Genomic DNA, 20373 nt, shown 5'->3' on the forward strand with positions numbered 1-20373 from the left:
CCTCCCTTCCTCCCTCCTTCTCTCCCTCCTTCCCTCCCTCCAGATCCTGCAAAAGCCTTGCTTCCTCTATAGCCTCTTCCCTATTGGCCAGGCAGGATTAATAGTCCTGCCTCTGTGGCCATAGTGTGCCCTGCCTATTGTTGACCCAATTTTGCTAGCTTTTAATAATTTATTCATGTGTCTGCATCCCACTGTAGGCTGGGAACACCTTGAGGACTAGGACCCTGGCACATTAATCATTATTAGCGTTGGCATCCCACAGTGACTGGCATATAGTTGCTGCTCATTAAATGTTTGTTGATTAAGTGGAATAACTAACAGTGTCTCCCAGTGTTCCTGGGATTTTAGAGACAGCTCTCTCTGCAAGGCCACTTCCCTGGCTCCATCCTTGGGACCGGGGCTACGGCAAGTGTGATCTATAGACTGATGTGGGTCTGCCAACTGTGTTGCCGGAGTGTGACAAGCTTAGCGGAAAACAGAGAATAAGCATCCAAGCATGCCAAAGCAAGCCGGTAGAGTTACGTGGCTCTACTGGATCCTCTTGGGTTTTAATTGTGCCTTTCTTTTTTATTTTTTTAAATTTCACTTCCTAGTCACTTATTCCCATTGTATTTGCAATAAGTGTCACCTGTGACCAATTAGAACGTTAAAAATAGCCAGGTTTGATGGAGCATGCCTGTAATTCCAGCACTTGGAAGGTTGAAGAAAGGAAGTTGCCATGTGTTTAGAGGCCAGTCTGGGCTAGAGAGTGAATTCCAGGACAGCCTGGGCTACTGAGACCCTGCTGCAATAAATAAATAGGCCTGGTTCTCAGTCACGGGTGATCTGAGAGGTTTGAGACCTTCTGCCTGACTGGAATGTCCTTGCTCACACACACACACACACACACACACACACACACACACACACCACTGTCTTTACATCTCTCTGATACCGGAGAGAAAGCTGATCCCTGCTTGGACCTAGACTGAATAGAGGGCAAGTGAGAAAATGGGAAGAGAGTGTAGGACGGCTCCAGCTGGGGAAAGAAGGCTCAGATTGGCCAAGCAGGGCCGGAGCAGGGTGTGGAGAGGCTGTAGGACGTGCCCTGGACATCAGGCCGTAGAGATGGGATGATGGCGGATGTACAGCTGCTACAGAGAAGAGCCAAGAGCCAAGCCTTTGAAAGTAAAAAGTCTGCAGTTTCCAGACAAATACAAGGGATACTGTGAACTATTGAACTGTGGCTCTCAGAACAAGTTGGCTCCTGGCATGAAACCCAAGCCCTGGCTCCAGCCTGGGGTCCTGATGGAGGTTAGGTCAGGGAATTAACACAACCAGGGTGACTGTGTTGGACACAGCTGGGCTGGCTGGAGACACTTCAGGGAGGAGGCTCAGAGCCAGAGGAACCAGAGCTGATTTCTGTGAACTGATGGCATTAGCATATTTAAAGATCATGTCAAGGGGAGGAGGTTGAGCTCTGAGCTGAAATCTGCTGCTGACTGAGCCCCAGGAATTAGAATCCAGAGAAGGGTAGCAGTAAGGCCGTCCTTCTTCTACAGACTGTGATCCAAGGCTGGGACTGAGATGTGGCCCTGGGGACCAGCTAGCCTCCCCTCCCCTCTCTCTTCCCATCCCTCAGTCCAGGGTTCCAGGGCCCTTTTCAAGAATTTATTTCCTGCCAAGAATTTCCTGGAAGAGCACAGAGCCCACTCTATCTTGATGATGACCATGAGAGGGGCTGTATACCAGACACTGCCAAAAACTTCCCCTCCAACAATCCTAGGAGGTACGCCTTCCTGTGCCCATTCATAAGTAAGAATACTGAGGCCCCCATTAAATCATTTTCCAGAGCTCTTCAGTTTGAACCTGGAAGAGCCTAGACTCCAGCCCCATCTGCCTGACTAGTCGGCTACCCGGTCACTCTGCATTTCCCTTTTGCTGGTAACAGTGGGCGCAGTAAGCTGGCAGTCTGGTTAGTCTATCCATACGTCCATCTCTCTGGGACTGACTGGTGTGAGTCACTGCTTTGAACCTGAAGAATGTGCATTCCCAATGGCTAAGCCAATGTGTATTTAACCAATGCTCCTCTCGACTCTTCAAGGGACACTGAGTTGGGAACTAAGAAGGAAGGTGCCAGAGTGTGGGGATTTGGACAAGCCACGCTCCCCTGTGCCTCAGTTTCCTCACCAGTAAACTATCATATGACCTACAGCAACTCCAGCTCCAAAATGACTTTCGCCTGGGCCTCTAAGCCACGGATCTTGCCCAGGGTGCTCAGAGCAGAGTATAAGGGAGAGGGGTTGCACAAAGTAGTGTCTACCAGTCTCTGCTGCATTTTAAAGTAAGCTGGTACCCCCACAAGGACCTTGTCTCTCTCGGAGCTTCTGCGTACGTAGAAGCAGCCACCACCGGCTCTGGAGACCCGGATCTGAGAGGTGAAGATATTTCTACCTCCTTTTCTCCTTCTCTAGCTCTCCTGGGGAAGGAAAGGGGGGTGGAAGTGGGGGGAGGAAATCAAAAGAACAATCCAACTAACTGGCCTGAAGGTGGCGAGAGCTGTTTTTTTCAGGCTGGAAGTGAAATTAGAAAGCCAACCTAGATGGAGGTCTGGCGGGACAGCCCGCTCCAGCCCCGAGAGTTTGGCCAAGAGGGGGCGCTGTGGCCCCCTCCACGCCCTCCGGGCTGGATTCCCAGCTGCGTCCACAGCGTTGCGGCGCAATGCGCGCCCCGCTTTCCCCTCCTTACAGACTAGGTGCTCACCCCGCTGTCTCCACTTATCTCGGGGATCCTAAGTAGGGCCTCGAACCAAACAGACAGACTCTTAGTTCCTAAAATGAATGAATGAATGAGTGAACGAACGAAGGATTGAAAAAGCAAGGATTCCTGCCGCAGAGCTTCAATATCTCAGCACATCTTAGGTGTGTCTAGGCCAAAGGCGCGCGGAGCGGGAGGGGGTTGGGGCCCGCCTCCCCCCTCCCCACACACACACACTAAAGTGCGGGCGGAGGTGAACCTCCTAGATGGCTACAGGGCAGGAACCACCCAAATGTAGTTCTCGGCTTTTTTTTTTTCCTCGCAGGCTGAGTTTTGTGGAGATCGCCCATTCCCCAGCGCCTACTAGCCTCCTAATTACCACCACCCCCCCCCCCCCCCCGAGCCCCACAAATACCCCGAGGTCCCTGGACTCCCTTGGTCCGGACATCCAGCCTCACAGGAGCCTAGAGAAGAAAGGCTCTCCAGTCGCCGCCTCCCCGATCCCTGGTTCTCCCCTAGCTGCGGTGGCCTCCACCGCCGCCTGTGCGCCCCGCGCACTGCCGCAAGCCGGGGTGCGGGGAGAGGGGGTTCAGCACGCCCAGGGTGCAGAGATCCGGCCCGGGGTTGGGCAGTGGACGGAGGAGGCGGGAGTCAGCAGCCAGCGTAGGGGCGAGGAGCGGAGGAGGGACCGGAGGGGAGCGGAGGGAGAAAGAGGAGGGGACGCGAGGCGAGGGGGCGGGGAGCCGAGGCGAGAGGCAGGCGGACCGTGGGGGAGGCGACCGGGCTAGGCGGGATCCAAGCAGAAGAGAGGTAGCTGCGGGCCCGACCGAGTGGGGACAAGGCGACCAGACTTGCTCGCGGAGGGCGAGCCAGAGCCTGCCGGTGGGGCGGGGCGGGAGGGTGCGAAGCTAGGCGCCTGGGCGCAGCTCAGCGGCCCGGGAGACCGGCCGCCCACCGGAGATCGCAGTCGCCCGCCCTCCGCTCTGGGATGTCGGAGCGATCCAGGCATCCAGGACGCTGACGGAGCGAGCCCGAGGATGGGACGGCGCCCGCAGCTCCTTACCGTGAAGGTAAGAGGGGACCTATCTGCCGGTGATCAGAGGCGCTCCGGGCCGAACGGGAGCGGGATAGGCGTGGGCAGGGGTGACGGGGGAGGGGATCGGGGAACCCGGCGCTACCCGGGAGATTGGGGCTCAGCCTGACGTCCTCTACCTGGACCTCTGAAGCCGGGCTTCGGAGACAGAGGGACAACTCTGGTGGGAAAAGAAAGGGTGGTGGTGAAGCCGCTGCGTGCCAGAGGAGGAGGGGGTCCGCCCACTCGAAGAACCGGCTTTGCGCGAAGAATCGCCGCAATCTTTGGGGCCGAAGCGCCATCCCCTTCAGGCTCCGGATGGGGTCCCGTCCCTGCTGGACACCCTCCGAGCCGGCCCTGTCCCGGTCCCAGGCGCTCTTTCCTGCCGGGTTCTCTTAGTAGAAAGCTTCAGATTCTGGAGGTAGATGCGGCCCGCGCGTCGCGGCCCTTGATCGACTTAGCATCTCCGAGAGGCGATGGTGCGCGCGCCCAAGTGTCCGGCCAGTCCTCGGGGAGCCACAGCCCCGGAGCGCAACGCAGTCTCTCGCCGCGCTCGCTCCTGCCACCGGGCTGGAGAAGCGGTTCGGCCTCCCGGAGTTTCAGAAAGTCTCCAGAAAGCATTTACAGCGCCTGCTGGATAAAGTTCGGGGGCGATCTGGGGGTTGCGCGGGGGTGGACAGAACCCGGGAAGAGCTAGGTGCTTCTCAACCAGGCCCACAGCCTAGAGATGGGCGCCACTTCGCCGGCGCGTCCCGGAGCGCGCGCGCTCACTGGGTACCAGCACCTCATTTCTGGTGCTGGAGAAGGTGAGTGGGCCTGGGCAGCCCCAATTGCCAAGCCTAGGTCTCGGGACCGCTCAGGGCTGACATGGACCTCCTGAGCCACAAGCCGAGACACCGGGTTAACTGTGGCCAGGGACATTCAAAAGCGATTGCATTTAAAAGGTGTAACTGGATTTGGGAGGAGCAGTGCCAATTGACTGACTTTGATTTTTCCATTAGTTATTAAACCGACTGCTTTTACTTGTCGGAAAAGCATTTGAGTTAAACCACCACGCTTTTAAAATGTGACCGACTGCTCTGCTCACCAGCGACTCAAGTGCCTATGTCCCCCCCCCCCCTTTCCAAATACTCAAAGGTTGTCTTCAAATCTGATGGAGTCTCAGTGAACCTAAGAGCTGGAGCCCGAGATTATTTTTTTGGGTGACCAAAGTCTTCCGCAAAGAAGGTAGGGAGGCTCTTGCAGGTTGCATGGTTAAGCATCAATGGAAGTCTTTCCCCAAGGCTTCCTGTGTACTGAGCCTTGATCTAAATTCACAGAGGGGTTAAAATGCAGTCTCTTAAGCAAATTCAAAAGATTGGGTTGTGGGTTCTTTTTTTTTTCAAGTTTACATGGATATCGATAAATGTTCTTTCTGAGGCCATTCTTAGAATTGTGTGAAATGACCTGTTTAGCATGTCCACATTTTCTTAAGATTAAAGGTTCTTTTTCCTCATGCTCCTCCTGGCCAGTGGGAGTTGGGGGGACTTGTGATACATTCAGCCCATACCCTGGAAGTGCCGAATGAGAGGCGGTGACTGTGGTCTTTGTGTGGTACGCACACATTTCCCAATGTTAGTCTAGTTGCTTTACAAATATTAAGTCAGGTAGTCATCATAACAGTCCAAGAAATGAGGAATTGAGGCTGGAGAGGCACAGAGAATTGAGGCTACTTGTTCAGATGGGGGCACCATGAGCTTGGCAGGCAGCAACTCTGACCTTGCCCTTAGCACCTGCACACATTTTTCCAACCCAGGTACTCCAGCCTAAGACTTTGCTTTGTTAAATTCAAGCTTAAGTCTCATTCTCAGTCCCTAGCAGCTGAGAGCCTGAGAGTTTCATCAGTTTGAACATATGAATCTAGGGAACTTGGAGATCACACAAAAACTAACTCTCTCGCTGAAGATTGACAGGCAAGCCATGCTTGGAAAAGGGTCATTCGGGGGCTATAGTGTGCATTTCTCGTTGAACTTGTTATAGAGCATTGTGGGAGAGTGCAAGAAAGATGAGTGTGTATGCATGCGTGTGGATTGTGTGTGTGTGTGTGTGTGTGTGTGTGTGTGTGTGTTGTTTATGGATAAATGTACAGAGAGCAGTCCCTCTTCTTACGACCCATCCACTAGCTGCTCTCCCTAGGGACAGATCTATGTTCTGGAGATAGGTGATTCTGGAGAGTGACTGTACAGGGTGAACTAGGCCCCAGTGTGTTCTTAAAGGACAATGAGTGTCCGGTGACTTCCAGGGAGGCCAGTTTCATTGCTACTGTTATTATTTATAGTGATTTTGAAGCATTAGGCAAAGTGTAACGCAGAGGAGAAAAATGCCTGTGACATCACTCCTTAGTCAGGGCTGTGACAAGTCGAGCAACAATCTCTGCAGGCCCTATTTTTTATGAACAGGTCTGAGCATTGCTGCTGTGACCATTAGAGATCCCTCTCGCCTGCTGTGCCAGAGCCCCAGTCTTGTCCCATGCCATTTCTGAGCCTTCAGAGGGAGATTGCTCGTTGCTGTGGAATGCTTGTGAGTGCCTATGTCGCTTCCATCATCTCTTTGCTTGAGTCATAATAGAGTCCAGTTTTCTAGGGGCGCTGTGAAGGATAGAAGGCAAAAAAAAAAAAAAAAAAAAAAAAAAAAAAAAAAAAAAAAAAAAAAATGATCCAGGTTGGGACTGTGGGCTGGGGGTTAGGAAGCAGCCTGGCCACAGACCTGAAACAGAGTAAGGAAGGGGAGGCCCAACACAAGGGCAAACCGTGGGATTTGATACCCAGCCTGGGGAGAAACCTGGCACGTGAGCCCCTTCTCAGTGTGCGCAGACATGAAAAAGCAAGCCACCGGCCGGAGCTCAAGTGCAAAATCCATTTCTTACCCTTGCTGACATTTGATTCCTTGGGGAGAATCGGCACCTAGTGAAGATCAGCCTCACAGAGATAGTTTAGGGGTCAAATGTGCCCTTTGGAGCCACTGTTCATGTCTAAGCTCTTGGCAAGAGCCTAAGCTCTGGTCCTAGAGAGTGGGAAAGATAGGGGATGTAAGGCCTCCGTAGAGGACCAAGGTGCAAGGCTGAGAATTTCAGCAGGGAAAATGGGTAGGTTGTCAGCCTGGCAATCAGCGAGCCTGACGTTGCCCTTAGCTCTTCGTCCAACAAGCTGTGTGATTTCCAGTAGGTCACCTTCCCTCTCTCTGAGCCGTAGTTTCATTGCCTGTGCATGAGTGTGGAGCTGAATCCCCTTATTCGTTGGCCTCTCTCAGAGGTTCCCATGAGCTCCTTAGGGCTGCAACCTTACGTGGGAAGAACAGGTCCAGGAAACTGAACAACCCCCCCAGTTCTGCTCTTCTTCCTCTGGGAACCTCAATGTGTGGGGTTCTTCTCTGGGCCTTAGTCGCCCCAGCTGGTATTTCTCCTTCACCACTGGGCCTGGAAACCCAATGAATACAGTAGGTGTTTACCAGATACTAAGATAAGGATGGTGTGGTCACCTGTTCCTTTTAGCTTATGTTGCTGGGATAAAGAAATCCTTGTTGCCCCTGTGGGATGTGGGTGTCACCTAAAAACAGAGGAGCCCAAGATGAAACAGCAAAGCCACATCAGATACAGAAAACCCCAGAAGCCCACCTTCAGCCCAGTGGTTAAAAGAGAAAAGAAAGCCATAGGTACCAGTGGAGTCCCCCCAGGGGCCTGGAGCCTAAGGGAGTGGGTGGAGTAGCCCCGTAGGGAGTCTGGAAGAACTGAGTGAGCCCTGCAAGGTTCTGCCCTTCCTGCCTCCTTGGGGTGGGGGAGGGCAGGAGAGCCAAGGGTGTTGTTGTTCATCTCAGATTCCATCCCGCCATTTCTGGACTGTCTGGAAATGAGAACCCATCCGAGACGGAAGGACAGGTGGAGATATTGATTGCAGTTTTCTGGTCAAGTAATGAATTGTTAATTATAACCCCGTCGTGTTAGAGGCCCCAGTTATCGGAGACACTTGCAAGCTGTACACCGAACCCTCTTAAAATGCTCATCATGAGACATCTTGCTCTAGACCAGGCGTTTTCTTCTGGGAGATGAGAACATCAGGGAAGCAAATGTAGGTGAACTCCAACCCTGCTATGAGGCTCTGAGCAAGCAGGGTTATCACTCTGAGCGATATCCTCCTGGTTTAAAAGATGGGAAAGGGGCTGGAAAGATGGCTCGGTGGTTAAGAGCACTGATTGTTCTTCCAAAGGTCCTGGGTTCAATTTCCAGCAACCACATGGTGGCTTACAACCATCTGTAATGGGACCTGATGCCCTCTTCTGGTATGTCTGAAGACAGCTACAGTGTATTTATATATAATAAATAAAAAAATCTTTTAAAAACAGATGGGAAAGATGAGGCTGGAGAGACAGCTTGGTCCATACAGTAGCTGCTGGGAAAGAAGGGAGAGCGGGTTTGGGTCCCCAGAATCCACGTATAAAAACCTGGGCATACAGAGATCAGGTGGGTGTCCATGGTCCATGCTGCTGCCAGATGCCATGTGGAAGTCTATGACCCATGCTCCTGCTGACCATAAGGGACAAGAATGCTTTTGCAGTGACATCGGCGACAGCACACTCACAGTTGAGAGAGAGGGACATAGAAGGCTTCTGTGATAACCCCTGTCCCCCAAAAGTATCAACCTAGATAGGAAGCCATCAAAGAGAACTCTTAAAAATTGTGATTAAGGATGCTGATTAGCTCTCCACAACTGATGGCTTCTGGTGTGGATGCTGGTGGGGAAGGATTCACCTTCCTTTAAGAGATTGACCATGGGGAGTATGACCACGCTCCAGTAACTATATGGACAACACAATTTGAACTTTCTTTTTTCTTTCTTTTCCTCTTTCATTCTTTATATATTTCTTTCTTTCTTTCTTTCTTTCTTTCTTTCTTTCTTTCTTTCTTTCTTTTTTCTCAGGGGAAGGCCTTAAATGTAGGGGACAGGCCTGGGAGGACTGGGAAGTAAGGGATAAGAGCAGGGGAAACTTGGGCATGGCGGCCTATGTTTGTAATTTCAGCTCTGGGAAGGTGGGGTGCATTCTAAGACAAGTGGATCCTTGAAGCTCATTCGCCAGCCCAGCCTGGCCCAGACTAATCAATGAGCTTGCAGTTTCAGTGAAAGATGCTATCTGATAAGATAACGATGAAGAGTCATAGAGGAAAGATACCTGATATCCATCGCTGTCCTAACCACACAGTGCATACATGAGCATGCCCTATCCACACTAGCAAGCATATATATCACACACACGGCACAACACATATACACACTCTCCCCAAAATTGAGAAAATGGGATAACCATGACTTCCTGCATTGTTGAGTGTGGCATGAAACAGTCCTAATGGGTCTGGCATACGATCTGCCCTTCATAAGTATGAACTAGAGTAGTCTATAAGATATCTTACCAATGTCCTCAGTCTAAGAAAGGCTGTCAGAGGTGGGGGAGGGGATGGGGATGTAGCTCATTTCTTAGAGTGTTTGCCTAGCATACAAGGAGTCCTAGGTTTGATTCTCAGCCCTGTGTAAACCAGGCATGGTGGCTCATGTATCTGTCAACCAGCACTCAGGTAATAACAAGAGGATTAGAAGCTATTGGTCTTACTGGACAATATAGTGAATTTTAGGCCAGACTGGGTTACAGGAAACCCTATTGAAAACAAAAACAAACAAACAAAAAGCTGGAAGAGGAGAAGAACGAGGAGAAAGGAGGGGGGAGGAGGAGGAGTGGAGAGGAGAGAACATCCCCAGGGCTTTTCACGTTTCACACCCTACCCCACCCTACCCTACCCCCATCCCCTGAAAGGCTAGAGCCCTAGCCTACAGCTGAGCTCAAGGTCAGAGGCCACACTGAAATGTGAAAACATTTGTCAGTAAAAATAGACACTTGCAAGGAGGATGGTACAATGTGATTAACTTTCGGATACAGGCAATTATTTTGAAAACAACTCCTTGGGGTCTGTCAGGAAGCAGAGTATTAACCACTTATTTTAGAAGCAGGAGCTGCTTCCATGAAATTAAAAGGCAGGACAACAGGGCAAGAGGGAGCCTAGCCTCTCAGAATTTCATCTCAGGACTGGGAAAGTCCCTCCCTTTAGTGTGCAGTGGACACATCAGAATTCTGCTCCAGGATGCAGGTCTCTATGCCCAGGGCCACCTGTTGAGGTGCCTCCATTTTGGCAATCACCCACCATGTGCTCCTGGACCACATGGAGATGCTATGGAAACAGACACTGTCACTGGTCTGCTAGGCCCAGGGAACAGCAACTGCAGGAGCCCAGGGGTGGTCTGAGTGGCACCTATTCCTCTCCATTATCATCCTGATCTCTGGTCTGGTGGGGAGCCAGGGCCCCTAGGTCAAAATCTAGAAGAGAAACTGGACGGGCAGGTCCAGCTGCTTCACTGCTGCGGGCCGGGAGGAGATTGTTTGAGCTGACTCTGGAATCTGTCTTTGGACACAGGGGTACCCAAGCTTTTGGCTGGCTTCTTTGGGCCACTTTAGATAAAGAATTGTCTGAGATATTTAATAAGTGCTGGGGGAATCCAGCCTACTGCCCAAGAGTGAAATGTGGCCAAGGGGCCATGGTGGGATACCCCTGGCAGAGATAGAAGGCTGTCAAGAGGCATAGTAAAAATCTTGCTTGAGTCTTTAGGCACTGGAAGGTCAGGGCAGTCAGAGAACTGAGAACAGCTTAGTGGTCAAAGTCCCTGGCAAGTACATAGAGCCACAGAAATAAAATGCAGCCAGCCCAGGTAAACGGCTAAAACAGGAGCTGGCTACAGGCACAAGGAGTGTCACCTGACAAAGGGCAGGGTGTAATCCTCCCCCTTGATGTCCCTTGCTTTCTCAACCTTCTTGGCAAGGATGCAGTGGTTGCTGGAAGGCCTTTTCTGGCTCAGTGGCCCCCTTCTCTCATAAGACCGTTGCTGGTGGGCAGCCAGTGGGCATAGATGGGAGAAAGAGCAAGGCCCAGGCAGCTTGCTGATAATAAAGGATTAAGAAAGAATACAAGTGGGGTGTGGTCCTTCTGGGACCATATGGACTCCTGTACTGAGTGACCAGCTTTGTCCACAGCCTACTTGGTGGGGGGACAGTTTTGTTTTGATAGGAGAGTCTGTCTTCAAGACAGACAGTCTGGTAGAGAGGCTTCACTGGGTAATGGAAGAGAACGAGTATTGAACATGAACATGAGATCTGAGCAGGCATGGGAAGGAAGCTGGCTGGCATGACCACTTTGATCATTCTGGCCTTTCCTTTTTCCCTGGTACCCAAGGATAGCTTTGTATCCTGATGCTGAGTGCCAAGGTTCCAGCTCTGTGTCTCCAGGCATATGCTGAGAGGCAGTCCACACGTGGACAGGCGGGTCGGTATCTTGAGGTTTCTGGAGAAACATCATCAAGGGGAGGCCAGGGCCCAGGCTGGGGACTGGGGTGTCACAGAGCGGGTCTGGGTCACTCCTGTTGCCCCAGATGGGATCAGAGGTATTCCAGTCCTTCAGGCAGTCAAGCCGGAGGAACCAGGAAATGCAGAAGTGGCTCAGAACAGTAGCATTGCTATCTCCTCTAAACGGTCTTGTCCTGAGTATATGTCGCATGCCCCTGGCTCCTTGTGGGTGCCAGTGGGACAGCCTTGGGTCCTTTCTCTGCAGATAGCTAGGCCCCATGGTCTGAAGTAAATGCTGCTACTAAGCTATGAGACCCAGCCAGGAATGGCAGGGCTAATATGTAACCTGAGTGTCACAAGGAAGAAGCACTGTCCCCAATGCCAAAAGAGCAGGAGTCCTGGGGTTAATTCTGTCACTTTCTGATTGGGTGACCTTCAGGAAGTCTCTCTAGGCTTCTGTACCCTCTTTATTCATTTATTGGACAATGATGGGGATTAATAGGAGATGCTGTGCAACAAGCAGCCTGCACCCACTAAAGCTCAAACGGGGACCCGCTACTCTCATGGGTATCAGCCATCTTCTCTGTTCCATGCTAAGCTCAGCAGTCACTCAAACTGTCTCTTCCAGGAGGCCTTCCATAATGAGCCAGTTGGAGCTCTGTCCTCCAGCTAGCTAGCAGGGAGAAAGACCACGGGGATTTTCCAGTCCTCCGCAGACTGGCATGTAGTCCTGGCGGCACCCCGTGATTCACCTTGCCAGTCTGACAACACTGGGATCAGTCTAGACCCAGTTCAAGGAGATGAGTTTATTGACAACTTGCTTAGGTGTCACAACAAGGACAAATTCCCATCCAAGTTTCTAAATAGTCACTCTCGATTTTTGGACTTATCGTGCTGCAGACTGGTATGGTACAATTTGCCCTTGGCAAGCCTGCCCAAACTGGTCCTGAGCACCCTTTGAGTAGCTTTCTGGCCTTCTGTGGCATCCCACCAAGGAGGAGCTGGTTGAGGGGAGGGGTAGCTAGCCAGGTAGGGGTAACCACCAGTCCTCTAACCACAACTTGAGACCAGAAACAGGGATGACTGGTTCATGGTGGCAAAGAGCTTTTTGATGGACAGAGAGCAGCCAGAGCTTCTTCCTGGGTGTAGAAGGTTCTTTCCTTGTGTGTTTTCCTTCTCCCCAAAGACCTCCATTGTCTCCCTTCCTCCTCCTAATGATCAGACAGGTGAGTTCCTTCAGAATAGAGTTGGCCAAGGCCACTATTGCTGTCATTTAGTGTCAGTAGTTTTGTTATTTGGTGTGTGTGTGTGTGTGTGTATACATGTGTACATGGAAGCCAGAAGACAACCCTAGGTATTATCATTGGGTCTGGAGCTCACCAATTAGGCTAAACTGGCTGACCATCAATCCTTAGGGATCTGCAGGTCTCCACCTCCCCAGCACAGGATTCTGAGTGTGCGTAACAGGCAGTGTTTGTATGTAGGTTCTGGAGACAAGACTTGGGACCACATGCCTACAGAACAAGCACTTGGGCCAACCAGGTAATCCCTGAACCTGGGACAATAGTTCTTTGCTGTGGGAACTGCCTTGGACACTGGGATGTTTAGCACCTCGGGCCTCTAGCCGCTAAGTGCCAGTCACTCTTCCCTCCGATTGCTGCCACGCATCACCTGGTTGAGGCACATAGACAAGGCCACTGCTTGTCCCATGATTATTCCTAATTGCTGCTCAGTGGGCCTTGGTCTGGCAGCAGTTAGCTCATGCTCCCGGGTGGCCTTGGCAGGCAGCTGCTCACTCGAAACATCCAGTTGCAGAAACTAGGCTTTCTATAACAGACCCACTTGCCAGCTGCCAAGCGGTCTCCCTCTTCCTTCCCAGCCTCCTCAAAATCATGTCTGACATGTTTCTCCTCCAAGGACAAGCTTCTGCCACCACATGACGACCTCCCACTTTACACTTGTCTCTGTGCAGCTGATCAAGAGCCCCCAGGGCAGGGGGACGTCACCTGGAAGGCCGATGCCTCCAAAGAGGTCCCGACACCTGGGATCTGCCTTCCGCCTCCTCAGAGAATGTATCAGCATCCAGGGATTGCACACAACTCATAGCTTCCAGTTTCCCAACCTGGGAGCAGGATCAGAGCCCAGTCTAGGCTCCATGCATCTGTGAGAATCAAACTAAGTTCTACCTAACACTTGTCTCCTCATCCTGGTCCCATAAGGGACTTTGCTCCCCTGTTCTTACCACAGCACACTGCAGCTCTAGCTATGACTTAGAGATGTGGAGGCAAAAGAAAACTGTGCCTACTTGGATGCATCGGGCTTATAGAAGGGCTCAGGGAACAAGCTGTCTTGCTAGGATAGGAGAGTGGCTTCCATCCCAGTGCCTCTGGTTGCTAGGGTAACAGCCATGAGCAAACTCTGTTCACACTAATTTGACATCTGTACGCAGTGGAGAGGTGGTAAGGGCTCCATCTTGGGATGGTTGAGATTTCATGAGTGTCTTGGGCAATGTTCTACTTCTGTGAAGAGGCGCCATGACCATGACAACTCTTACAAAGGAAAGCATTTAATTGGTCCTTGCTTTCGGAGGCTTAGTCCGTTGTCATCATCATGGGAAGCGTGGTGGCATGCAGGCAGACATACTGCTGGAGAGCAGCTGAGAATTCTTCATCCCGATCCACAGGGAGCAGACAGAAAGAAAGACAGTGGCCCTGGCCTGAGCATTTGGAACCCAAATCCCACCCCTAGTGACATACTTCCTCCAACAAGGCCTCAATCCCTGTCAAGTAGTGCCACTCCCTATTGGCCAAGCACTCAAATCTATGAACCTATGGGGGCTACTCTTAGTCATATCACTACAATGAGCAACACTACCCCTGAGTCTGTTCATGGGCAAGTCTTCAGTGAAACCAGGAAATAGAAAGGCAAGGAAGGAGGTCAGAGGCCCACACTGGACAAGCATGTCACCGAGGCTGTCAGAGAGCAAGTCATACTATCCTAGCTAGCTAATTGTCAGCTTGTTAGTTAATAACAAGTTAGGGTTATTTGGAATGGGGGATCTTAATGAAGAAAATGCCTCTGAAAGGTTGACCAATAGGTCTTGATAACAGACAATATGAAAGGGTCCAGCCACTATGCATATAAGAAAGCAGGCTGAGCAAGCCATGAGGAACAAGCCTGTAAGCCTTGCTCCTCCATGGCCTCTGCTTGAGTTCCTGACTTTGCTGATACACAACTGTAAAAGGAAACAAACCCTTCCTTCCCCAACTTGCTTCTGATGATGATGTAGAAACATATTAGAAACCCTAACTAAGACTCGCTTAGGGCAGCAAGTGAGTGACAGTCAGATTTGGGACGGGTAGTTTAGTTACTGTTCTTCTTGGTGTGGCCAAGTAAGTAAGAAAACAATGGAAGGAGGATGGGTTGGTTTGGCTCACAGCCCAGGGGAACACAGTCCACCAGAGAAGAGGAAGGCACAGTGGTAAAAGCAGCTTGCTCCATGGCCCTGACCGAGAAGCAGAGAAAGGGGCTTGCACACCGTCAGCCCAGTTTTCCTTCCCCCACCCCTTCATTTACTGCCAGACTTCAGGCCACAGGATGCTGCCACCCATATTCAGGGTGGGTTGTTCCTCCTCGTTGATGGAGGTCTAGCCTCTCTGGAAATTCCCTCAAAGAGACATCCAAAGGTGTACCTTGTGTTTCTTTCTCTTTTGGGGGTACAGACAGTTGCTTTTTCAAGACAGAGTGCCTCTGTGCAACAGGACTAGCTATCCCAGGACTTATTCTGTAGGCCAGGCACCATTGTATTTCTTAACCCAATCAGGCCTAAAGTGGAAATTAACCATCATCATGGAGATTGGAAATAGGTACCAGTCCGTGTATTCATGCCCAAGGCCAGTTAGCCTACATCAAGGGTTACACACACACACACACACACACACACACACACACACACACACTTACTTCTGTAGGTGACCACAGCTCCTGGGAACAGACTAATGATGGAGAGTGATTGCAGGAGACCAGGCAGGGCACTTCTGGTATGGAAGACTGAGTCACAGAAGAAGCACCCAGTAGAGAGAAAGCTGAAGAGCCAGCTAGCCCCTTGGCCCCTTGTTACTCAGTGTACACTGAATCAGCAAATCTTTCCAAGTGCTTCTGGGTGTAGATATTTCATTCCAACTAGTCCCATCTACAAACAGGGAAAACGACTGGGAGATCAGTGGTTTTCTCAAGGTTGCCCAAGTGGGCCTGGGCAGCAATGTGCCCCACCCGACGGTGGGCACATTGCTCTCCTGAGTTAGAGGTTGGATTTGGGCTTTCCTGAGAGCCTTGGAGCCAGAGCACATTCATATCTGGAGAAGAATGTCAAGAAAAAAATGTCCTACTCACTTCACACTTGTGGAAACTGAGGCTGGGCAATGACTTGTCCACTCTCCCAGAACAAGTCTGTCCAAGCCACACTTCCCTTCACCAGGGTGTGCCTCTCTTGAGCTCAGCAAACTGACTGATCCAAGGCGGGCATGCTGTGCAGGAAGCAGAGCCAGAGAAGGGACCCACACCACCAGGAGGAGAGAAAGAAGGGAGAGATAAGGAGGTGTCCCAGTGGAGCTGGGCACAGTGGCACATCCCTGGAATCCCAGCACGAGGAGGCTGAGGCAGAAGGATTGCCAAGAGTCAAGGCCAGTCTAGGGTCCAGAGCAAGTTCCTAGGCTAGAGTGAGATCTTGTCCCAGAAAACCAAAGGGAGAAAAAGAAGGAAAGAAGGAACAAACAAAGGAATGAAGGAGGGATGGAAGGAAGGAAGAAGGAAGGAAGGAGAGAGGAAGGGAGAGGGGAAGGGTTGAAAGTCATTATGGAAATTATCATAGGACCCTTTGGACCAAGGGGATAGAAAGAGAAAGTCAATATGTCTTATTCATTCATTCATTCATTCATTCATTCATTCATTCCACATGTCTTGCAATTCATTGAGGATATCAAAATGGCTACAGACCCCAGGAGCTTACAGCCCTAGCAGACATGCTCCAGTACTCTCTAAGGTCATGTGTAAACTCTACTGCCCAATGAGAGGAACTGGGATAGGGCAGGTTCATTCTCACTGTGAGGCCCCCACGAGGGGAGGCAGAGAAGTGAGGCAGGAGCAAAGGTAGGGATGGAGGGGGGGATGGGAGCTCAGGCCCCAGGGAGACAGTCTGGAGGTGCGGAACACCCAGACCTGCACCCCCTTGAGTGTAGGCAGGAGATTTTCCCTTCTGTTTTTTTTTTTTTCTTCTCTGTACAACAGCAATTTAACCTAATTAAATGCAATAATACATTATTTCTTGTCTGCCTGGAATAATCTTTCGATGCTCACCACTCTGGGGAAGTGGGGGCTGGGGAGACAGGCTCTTTGCTAGAGATGGGGACAGGTTGTGACCGCCAACAGAGATTGTTGGAGAAGACCTGACCTGGGACACAGTGAGAGAGAGAGATTGCATGGGGCAAGGCAGGAAGGCTGAGAAAGGACATGGGACACTGTTGCATTCCGTCCTTAGTCTGGTGTTGCCCTGACTCATCTTTTGGGCACCTCTGTGGATCCAAAGAAGCAAAGACGTCCCGTTTGCACCTCAGCTGAGCTGTGTGGAGCTTGTAGTCCTTACCAACACTGACCCCTCTACTTGACGCTTGGGAGCCCTTGGCGTACACAGAATTGCCTGTGCGGTCCCTTGCTACCTCCTGAATCCCCTGTCCAGGTTCAGTTAACCCGCAACTGCGCATGTGTCTGTGGCGGCAGAGACGAGGCTTGAAGGGCGCTAGTTGCGCATGTCCTGTTTCTACAAGCTGGATGCCAGCATTTCAGAGCACTGGGGGAGTCAGCCTGAGTACGGAAACTGCTTTATGGGCCACGTGATCCCTCCTTCCCCTCTTGACTTATTCCCCTCCGCCTTCCTAAACAGAATACAGATCAGGGCAGTCAGAGTAGCCGGATGAGGCTGGAGAGACAGCTCAATGGGAAAAGCACCTACTCCATAAACGTGAGGACCTGAGTTCAGATCTCCAGCCACCCACCCGTGTCAAAAAGCCTGTGATCCCAAGCACTAGGAGAAGGAGACAAGCAGATCCTCAGGGCTCCCTGGCCAGCCAGCCTCTCCAAACAGCGAGCTCCAGATTCAGTGGGAGATACCGTCTCAAGAAATAATGTGAAAGTGATAAAAGACACTAATGTTGACCTCTGACCTCCACATGAGCATGCATAGACACATGCACCCACATACACATGTGCACATTAATTATCACACACAGGAACATGCACGAAGGGGGTCATGTCAAAAGCAAATGGGGTGGGGGCGCTGGAGAGGTGGGGGCTGCTCTTACCTCTGCGGTAAGAGCACTGACTGCTCTGCCAGAGGTCCTGAGTTCAATTCCCAGCAACCATATGATGGCTCACAAGCATCTATAATGGGATCAGATGCACTCTTCTGGTGTGTCTGTATACAGCAACAGTGAACATACATGAAATAAATAAATCTTTAAAAAAAAAAAAAAAAAAGCAAGCAAACAAGGGGCAGAGCTGGGATTTTGACCTCACTGGGGAGTCAGGGCTGGTCTGGTCCACTAACCAGGGTCCCCATGGTCTCCTGAGCTCAGTTCTATTTAGATCCTATGGATCTGCTTCAAGTATCCGATCTGGCTTTCAATTTCCCTTCAGGCCTCAGTTTCTACACCTGCAAATGGTAGCACTGAGAAGATCCAGTTGTCTGCTGCCCAGAAGTCCGTGTTGGCTCTCCTGGCCTCCTGGATCCCTCTCACCTTAGTGTCTGTGTCCTCCACCTCTGGCTAGCTTGGGTCTCCCCAGGCCAAGAATGTTTCTCTTCCTGACTGTGTCCCCCTTCACAGGCTCCTCTCCTCCAGAAACCCACTCATGGTCATGCAATGTAGCCCCTTCCCTGGACTCAGTTACACTCTTTGTCTTCGTGAAGTGTGTGTACCTGTGTGTGTGTGTGTGTGTCCATGTGAGCGCCTGTGAGATCCAGTTGTCCTGCTGCTCTCTGCCTCTGAATTTCTTTGTATATATGTGTGTATGCGTGTGAGTGTTTCGTGTGTGTGTGTGTGTGTGTGTCTGTCTGTGAGTGTATATGATGCTATCCTGGTGCTTCCTGCTTCTGAATTCTTTTATTTTTCTACAAATCAAGTTCTGAGCTTTGGGCTCCATGAACATAGAACCTCGGCTTAGTGAGGGCTTGCAAAATAAGCAAGGTAAACAACAGACTGCCATTCTTTTAGGCTGAAACCCCTTCCCAGACCCATGCTTGCAGAGAGAGCAGACCGTGACTGACGTAGCACGGGCATAGGGCAGGCGGCTGCAAGAGCAGCCCCACGGATGTTCTACCAAGCTTGCCTTCAGAGCTAAGGAGGAATCTGGGTCCCAGAGGGACCACCTGGTGAGAGTGCCTCTGCTGGCCTCACACTCCAGAAGTCTTCCTTTCCTTGGTCCCTGGGAGGTCCACCTCCCAACTTCACCATTTCTTGCTTCACATAAAAGGAAGTTACACGTCAAAGGCCAGCCACTCAGTCACTCAGTAAGAACTCTCTGAACTCAATAGGAGGGTGAAGAAAGAGGGCCCAGGACCGTGAGGAGGCCACGCTTGCCCCAGAGCCACCTCCCAGGATGATCCTGGAAAGGAAGACAGATCCCTCTCCCGATTCTTCAGATTCTTCAGAAACTTACAGCGTTGGTTGCCTCCAGGCCACTTCTCCCTCCCTCCTGTGGCTCCTCAGGCCCCTCCCCGAAAGGTTAATAATCATGGAGTTGTCCCACCAAAGAAGATTATACTTTGTGCCTCAAAGACCAAATGGAGCTTCAGTAAAGCGGTTATTTGTGGTCTCTAATAAGCATTTTCTGGGTGTGATTAACCTTTATGCCAAAGTCACAGTGGGAACTGGGGTGGCGGCTCAGACTGTGCTGGCCTGGGGGTGCGGGGGGAGGGCACTAGAGCTGGAGCAGGCAGCTGTCAGGCTCAGCCCTCCCGATAGCCCTCCAGAGACTTCTTACCACTTTTCTTGCTTCTCCGTTTGTGGCTCTCACTGTGGGTGCCCTGGGCTCGCCAGGCCTGACAGCCGTGGCACAGCTTCTCAAAGGCAGGTGACCTCTTTGAGTAGCAGAGTGCCCTTGTTTTTCTCAGACTAGACCTTCAAGGCTTGCAGAGATTTAGCAGTAAGATAGATTTGTTTGGGGTCCGGGGCTGGCAGGCTGGGGTACAGATCTAGACATTCACCAGTGAGTGAACTGTGCACACAGCCAGCTTGTTGACAGGATTTTAGCTCCTCTACTAGCCAGGAAATTTCAAGTTTCAACCAAAGAGCATGCAGGAGTTGGACATAGGTCCCCTACACATTTGTAGCAGATGTGCAGCTCGGTCTTCATGTGGGTCTCCTAACCATTGGTGCAGGGGCTGACTCTGGTTCTGTGGGCTGCCGTTGGATCCCCTTCCCCTAGCTGGGCTGCCTGGTTAGGCCTCAGGGGGAGAAGATGCACCTAGTCCTGCTGGGACTAGATGTCCCAGGATGGGGTGGTCTTCAAAGGGGGCCTCCCCTGAGGAGAAGGTGAGGGGGTAATAGGGAAGGGATTTGTAAGGGCAGGACTGAGAGAAAAGGAGGGGTCTGTGATCGGGATGTAAAGTGAATAAAAAAATAAATTATTGAAAAAATAAAAGACACAACATCTATCCCAACACTGGGAGCAACTGGGACCTGTGGGACCCAGGCACACAGGAATTCCACCAGCCCAGTGGCTCGGGTTGCTTCCAGTCTGTCTGGGCCTGTTTCCTGAGCAGACCTTGGGCACAAACTCCAAAGCCAGTTCCATAACACCCAGAGGAAGCTCCACTCCGAGGCTCTCTAACATGCCCAGGATCAGAGGTAAGGAGGACACAACATCAGTCCCAACACTGGGAACAATTGGGACCAGTGGGACCCGGGCACACAGGAACTCCGCCAGCCCAGTGGCACTGGTTACTTCCAGTCTGTCTGGGTCAGTGCCCTGAGCAGAGCTTGAGTCCCACAACACCCAGAGGAAGCTCTACTCCCAGGCGCTCTAGCAATCCCAGGATCACAGGATCACAGAGACAGCTTGACTCTGAGGAGTTCTGACACAACCAGGATCACAGG

General features: G+C 51.4%; 1 protein-coding gene across 2 annotated transcripts in view; it reads left to right on the plus strand.

The window, feature by feature from the left end:
* Positions 1 to 3482: 3482 nt before the first annotated feature.
* The window catches only part of Crhr1 (corticotropin releasing hormone receptor 1), a 46223-nt gene continuing 29332 nt past the window's right edge, over positions 3483 to 20373 (plus strand). Inside the window, exon 1 of one of the 2 annotated variants that reach the window (XM_031353058.1) lies at positions 3483 to 3806. In XM_031353058.1, the coding sequence (XP_031208918.1) occupies positions 3774 to 3806 (33 nt within the window). In that variant the 5' untranslated portion in view covers positions 3483 to 3773. The remainder of the gene's footprint in view (positions 3807 to 20373) is intronic. The other variant, XM_031353059.1, reaches the window with a different exon arrangement.

This window comes from Mastomys coucha, unplaced genomic scaffold (genome assembly GCF_008632895.1).
Source record: "Mastomys coucha isolate ucsf_1 unplaced genomic scaffold, UCSF_Mcou_1 pScaffold5, whole genome shotgun sequence".
Taxonomy (NCBI): Eukaryota; Metazoa; Chordata; class Mammalia; order Rodentia; family Muridae; genus Mastomys; species Mastomys coucha.